Source organism: Nannobrachium achirus, assembly GCF_963921795.1.
Source record: "Nannobrachium achirus genome assembly, chromosome: 4".
Classification (NCBI taxonomy): domain Eukaryota; kingdom Metazoa; phylum Chordata; class Actinopteri; order Myctophiformes; family Myctophidae; genus Nannobrachium; species Nannobrachium achirus.
In genome coordinates, this window is record NC_137813.1 from 45,754,092 (window position 1) to 45,760,705 (window position 6,614).

The 6,614-nt window shown below is 42.3% G+C and overlaps 1 protein-coding gene across 1 annotated transcript; it reads left to right on the plus strand.

Moving 5' to 3' along the window:
• Positions 1-610: 610 nt before the first annotated feature.
• On the plus strand, positions 611-6,053 carry trim35-13 (tripartite motif containing 35-13; the record flags this gene model as incomplete). Its single annotated transcript, XM_080723332.1, has 6 exons — positions 611-1,000; positions 3,319-3,414; positions 4,505-4,735; positions 4,839-4,861; positions 5,054-5,172; positions 5,500-6,053. 6 exons carry the CDS (start codon positions 611-613, stop codon positions 6,051-6,053), a joined length of 1,413 nt encoding a protein of 470 aa, XP_080579458.1.
• Positions 6,054-6,614: the final 561 nt, after the last annotated feature.

Genomic DNA, 6,614 nt, shown 5'->3' on the forward strand with positions numbered 1-6,614 from the left:
ACACTGCGTAAAGTTATATACTGCATGATATTGTTCTTTTCAGGTCAAGTTGGGCCTTGACTATGTGAGGACAACCACACAGTCACTACTGATACAGATAGGCTATCTGTGCTACAGACAGGGCAAAAAGCAGGACATTCCCTTAGCCTAAATCAGATGGGTTGCTTCTGTCGACGCATACCGTTTCTATTTATATCCTGCCTGGAAGTCTTTTGTTTTTATCAGTCCTACCGTTCTTCTGTGACATGTTGCTGCAAGTATGTTCATCTAACATACCGGTGGATGAGATCATTGTATGTCTGCACTCCAGTCTATTTGAGGTTGTCACACTTTTAGTGGACATATTTCAGTGCCACCAGTTTTCTCTTTGTCATCCCTCATCCCTGTGGGATTTGGATCTGATGGTGGTGTTTATGTGGGTAACTGCAGTGCACATGCCTAACAATGCAACGCAGTACACAGAGTGGAATCCTGTGGTCACTGAGGTATTGACACTCTTTCTTTCCAGGCCATATTCATACGGTATAAGGCTGCCTTGCAGAGGGCCTAGGAGGGGCATCGTAACCTTAGCTGACACACAATCTTGTTACTAAAAAGCCTCAAAGGCAGAATGGCCACCAGACGCAGTCGTGAGGATGACCTGTCTTGCCCCATTTGTGGCAATATTCTCAATCAGCCGGTGGTGCTTACGTGCAAACACCACTTCTGTCAGGGCTGTCTCAGAGACAGCTGGGGCAGTGGTGACTCCCGCAGCTGCCCTCTGTGTGGCCGCAGGTCGTCTATGGAGCACTTGGTAGTGAGCACCTTACTGCAGAGGACCTGTGAATCCTTCAAGAAGGACAGAATCATGGACGACCCGGAGGCTTGTAAAGGACACGGAGAAAAGCTCAGACTGTTCTGCGTGCAAGACCTGGAGCCTCTCTGTGCCCTGTGTGAGAAAGACGCTGCACACATAGGACACAAGCTCTACCCCATTAGGGAAGGTGCCCACGACTGTAAGGTAGGCATAAGGGACATAAAGGTGACTGGAACCATTACAGAATGATAAATGACTCTTGTCAGGACATCTGGTTCTTCATTTTATGTGTGCCTGTATAGCTGTCAATCCCTGACATCAGCATGCAGACAGAAGGGGACTGAATGGAAAAAGTCCTGAGGTCACTTTGATGTGATCTGTATGACATTGGACATCTTGTGTTTTAAATTAGAGTTGTACCTTTCCCATTGTTTTCTTTATTCATTGAGCATCTGGCCTATGATTATTATTATCATTTAAAAGGTGTCAATGGACACATCACACATAATGTATATACTATGTATATTAAGGCTGGGACTTTAACTGATTAATTGCGATTAATTAATTACAGAAAATTAACGCGATTAAAAAAATTAACGCATTTTAATCGCACTTAGTTTTTGCACCACAGAACCTTCAGTTTCAGGCATACCGATCATAGCGATGCACCAACCAAGAAGAGACAACAAACGCAAAGGGAGAAGTAGCCGATCAGAGCGCTTTGCTTGGCCCAGTGGATGCAAAATTTTGATTTAAAAAACTCACTTGTTGATTCACTCGTACAACAAAATATGTTTTACTTGAAAAAAATGCTTCTCAGGTCAAATATCGATGTGCGATTAAAATGCGATTAATTGCGATTAATTAATCACAGAGCCTGTAATTAATTAGATTAAAATGTTTAATCGCATCCCAGCCCTAATATATATATATGTGTATATAATTCAGACCTAGGATAAACTACACCTGACTTTCAGTTTTATGAATTTAAAACGGATACAAAGTAGGAAATGCACTGTTGTTTGTGATGGACAACCTTGCACTGATCTCCCCTTGATACGGCCTAAAAAAGAATGTGCCGTATGATAGTATGCAGAAATGTTGATTTACATTCTAATAATAGAGGTATATTTTTGTTCAGCCACTGATCGGGCTCCTGGATGAAATCTGACTCCCATGAGGGTTGGCAGATTGTCACAGTAGGCATTCCACTCTCCCCACCTGCCCTCCTTGACACATCTTAAAGAACGCGGAAGCCTTGGCTTAAGCCAAGGCTAATGTGAGAGACATTCGAGATGCCACCTGTTTACCTTTTCTGGGCACATGATCTTGACCTCGCCGACGTTGCCACAACATTGCTTAGCCCTAGATTTGCCTCTTTAATTCAATGCTGTGTTGTTCCAGCTTTACACTTGCACTTGGGGGGGGGGGGGGAGGGTGCAGTGGAACATTGTGAGGCAGCTGAAATGCCCACATTGTGCTGACAGATTGTGTTTGATTCTATATTGAAGTGATGAGCAATGGTAGAAAAAGTGCTCAAATGTTTTACTTAAGTACTCAATACTGCAATGTAGAAATCTACAATGTAGAAAACTCTATTACAAGTATGTCCAGAAGTCAAAATGTACTTTAGTAAAAGTACAAAAGTATTTGCATTAAAATGTACTTACAAAGTAAAAGTACTCATTATTCAGAATGTCCCATTTAAAGTTTTCAAATGTATAGAAATCTTTTGAAAATAGCAGATTTACAATGCGACACATTGTAAGCTTGTAGATGGCCAAAATGTATATAGCGCTGAAGTGGTTACTGTATATTTTGTAATAATAATACAAATCTAGTAACTAACTAGTAACTAAAGTTTTTAATTAATTGTGGTGGAGTAAAAGTACAATATTTGAATACGAGTTGTATGGAGTAGAAGTAAAAGTAAAGTGCTGCAAACTCCAGTAAAGTAAAGATAGATACCTCAACATTGTACTTAAGTAAATGGTGTACTGTACTTGTTAAGTAAATGTACTTAGTTATCACTAGAAATGGCCACATTAGATAGATAGATAGATAGATAGATAGATAGATAGATAGATAGATAGATATGGATATATAGATAGATACCTTTATTATCCCAAGGGGGAAAATCAGTTGCCCAGAGGCAGCACAGCAGTATAAGGTTATTTACAAAGTTACAGAGAAGTATGAAAAAGATAAAAGAAGAACAAGAACAGAGTACAGTAAAGCGCAAACAAGAAAGGGAATGATACAGTCAATGCTAGTTTGACCATCATGTCAAACACAAGCAAAATACTCAAAACTACTAACACAACCTAATAGTGCAGAGTGTCCAAAAGTCAGTGCGATAAAAAAAGAAAAAGAAAAATAAAGAAAAAAACAAGAAAGGGTGAGCACCCTCCCTGAAGGTCCTTAGAGGTCAGAGTCAGTCACATTGTGCTGACAGCATGCACGCCCCATCGGTCTGACTCTATACTGAAGTGATGATGCCTTGTGTCACTGACCTTCCACAGGAGGAGCTGAAGAATGCATTGCAGCCTTTGAAAGACAAGCTGCAGCGGTACAGGAAGGTCAAGGAGGTCCACGAGCAAACAGCAGAGCATCTGAAGGTACTCCATCATCTCCAGCAGTGCAACACACTTTAACCACCTTCAACCTGGTCATTGTATAAATAAATAGCACAATTTACTCTTTCGCTCTGCATCTCAGAGGTGGGCTGTGGAAAGTATAGAAACCTGCATACCAATGACATCATCAGTGGCATCATCCAAGCTAACTGGAAACTACAACCTTTGTTTTGTTTACTTGGATGGCACACTGAAATAGAAGCCATTTTTCATTCATCGAAAAACAATAAAAGGTTTGAATTCTTGAAATGACCAGTGACGATGTCATTGGTAGGCACATTTTTGACACTGCACTCACCTGGGCCCTCAAGAACAAATAGATTGGATAGACGGTTATACATAGGCGCAGGAGGCCAGTCTAGGCCATGTCAGTACATGACATCAGCACTGAGCATCTGTCTACTCGTCTATGCGTTGCCAAGGTCATATGATATCATGGACTGGCCTTGGGTGTCAACTGAACTGGCATCGTCCCGTAGTGCACGATAGTGAGAACGACCCATATATCGTCACCTTCATAATAATAATTACCTATATTCTCCCACGGGGAAATTCCGTTTCAGCTTAACCCAGCTGAGTGCTGCCCACATAGCTGGAGCTGGAATCACACCTGGGACCTCTGGGACCTCCGCTGCCTAGGCAGGCTCACTAACCATTCAGCAATGGCCGCCTCCAAAATAATGGATGCTTCTTAAAATAATGGCCCGTGAGTCCTTTTTTTCCAAGTTTTTCAGGAAACAGAAAAACTGATTAAAAAAAAAACAAAAAAAAAAAACTATATATTTGTTGACACAAAACATAAAAAAAAAAGTCAGATGTAAAAAAAAATGTCAAAACGTCAGACTCTTGAGTTTAAGGCCCCGGGAACAGCGTGATCCTTTTCAATTAGGATATAGGCGATTTTACCAGAGGTGGCCAGTGTCATGAAGAGCTGATTTAGGCAAAAATAAAAATGTCCTCAAAAGATTACGTAGGCCATTATTCTAAGAAAGTGACGACATGGAGACGTATAAAAAAAGGCCCAAATGTTCCTTAATGTAGGAGCTTATGTTTCCACCGCCTTCCTCCCCAGAACCAGGTGGAGCACACCGCCAGGCAGATCAAAGAGGAGTTTGAAGCTCTTCACCTGTTCCTGAGAGAGGAAGAGGAAACCAGGCTTTTTGCCTTAAAGGCTGAGGAGGAACAGAAGTCCAACGTCCTCCGCCAGACCATCGAGGACATAGACAATGAAGTGACATCCATCACCAACACTATTAAAATAGCAGAGCAAGAATTGAGATCTCAAGACATCCCGTTTCTGCTGGTAAATAAACTATGTGCCACGCTTTGTCTGAAAACACTGATCTTTACTTGAAGTTGTGACACCTGAATATATCAAATGGTGATGTAATCTATCTATGTTTCAGAACTACAAGGACACAATAAAGAGGTAAAACAATACTTTTGGGAATTGAGGATGATTTGTGGGATGATAGTGATTTGTACTGTCATGAAACTGTACATTTTCCTATGCAACTTTCTAATACATTCTTCAATCAATCAATCAATCAAATTGGTTTGTTGTATTTGTTTGTAAATAGTCACTCAACCTAGGATAGTAATTTAAAGGTTATCATTTCAGAACCTGGAAACGTCCCTTGGATCCAGAGATGATTTCTGATGCTCTACTTGATGTGGCAACACACCTTGGTTCTTTGCGGTACAAAGTGTGGAGGAAGATGAAGAGAATTGTTAAATACAGTGAGTGCTTTACAAATAACATTGTTTAACTAGAGATACTGTTCCTACGAAACAGTGTGGGCTCGCTCGTGACTATATTCTACAGCATGCTAACTGTCATGTGAAGCTCAACCAATACTCCAGCTAACACCACTCCCAGATTTTCCACACCTCAATTGCACCTCATTGGCTAAGGGCCCTGCCTTTGTACTGTCTGCGGCAGAACTCTATAAATAATGAAGATAACATAGTGTTCTCACCTTTCAGGCGAGCCCACAAATATGCTATTTACCATGTATTTCCATAATGTGTATTTCTTTCCTTCCCCTTTCTCCTTCACATCCCAAGCTCCTGTGGTCCTGGATCCCAACACGGCAGCAAGCTGCTTCATCCTGTCAGAGGACCTGACAGACGTGCAGTCCTGTTCCCAAATCTTCAAGCTGCCAAACAACCCCGAACGCTTCGACATTAGCGCTGAGCTACTGGGCGCCGAGGGCTACTCCTCTGGGCGCCACACCTGGGACGTGGGGGTGAAGGACAACACCTACTGGGTACTGGGGATTGCCAGCGAGTCCATCAACCGCAAGGGCAAGCACGTCCTGACTCCCGGAGAGGGCTTCTGGACTATAAGGTTTCGCAACGGAGAGCACAAGGCCTGCACGGCACCATGGGAACCCCTGACCATGAGCAAAGAGACTCACGACCGTGGTCTCAATGTGGTCAGAGTGGTGCTGGACATGGAAAGAGGCAAGGTGACCTTCTATGACCCCGGAGAGAGAACACCCCTGTACACGTTCACTGGCGTGATTGCTCCTAAAGCCTACCCATACTTCTGCACCGCATGCAAAGAGCACCCACTGAGGGTCTTGCCCATGACCATAAATGTGTCAGTGGACGACTAGTTGTCTTTGGGATAGATATTGTGAGCAGTGTTAAGCCTAAATTATACTGTGACTTACATGGGCGTTGCTGATTGGTGAGGCCGATCCTACAACTGCCGTATAAATCAGTAGTTCTCACACTTCAAGATTTTTCAAAAATATAAAAAAAATGGCAGATGTACAGTATAAGCTTGTATATCTGCTATTTTTGAACGCAAATATCGGAGGATGTTTTGTAAGGTAACATGTCATTAGGTTAGAACACCCTTTGGATCGACCACAAAACTCTAACCCAAACCCTAATCCTAACCTCAGTAAAACTATGCCTAACTCTACTCTAACCCTGACTCTAAACCGTGACGCGGGTGATTATCTAACCTGCCGTCGCTCGCGGGTGATTATCTAACCTGCCGACGCTCCCAACGGGAGTTCGACCTATGGGGCAGTCCCCGTTTTGTAATAAAGAACAAGTCACATCTTATCAGATATAGAGCGCTGCATCAATGAATGGCAAACTGAATTACTAGACAGATATCAGTACATTTGGAAGAGCCACATATTTTAAAATATTTATTTGTTACT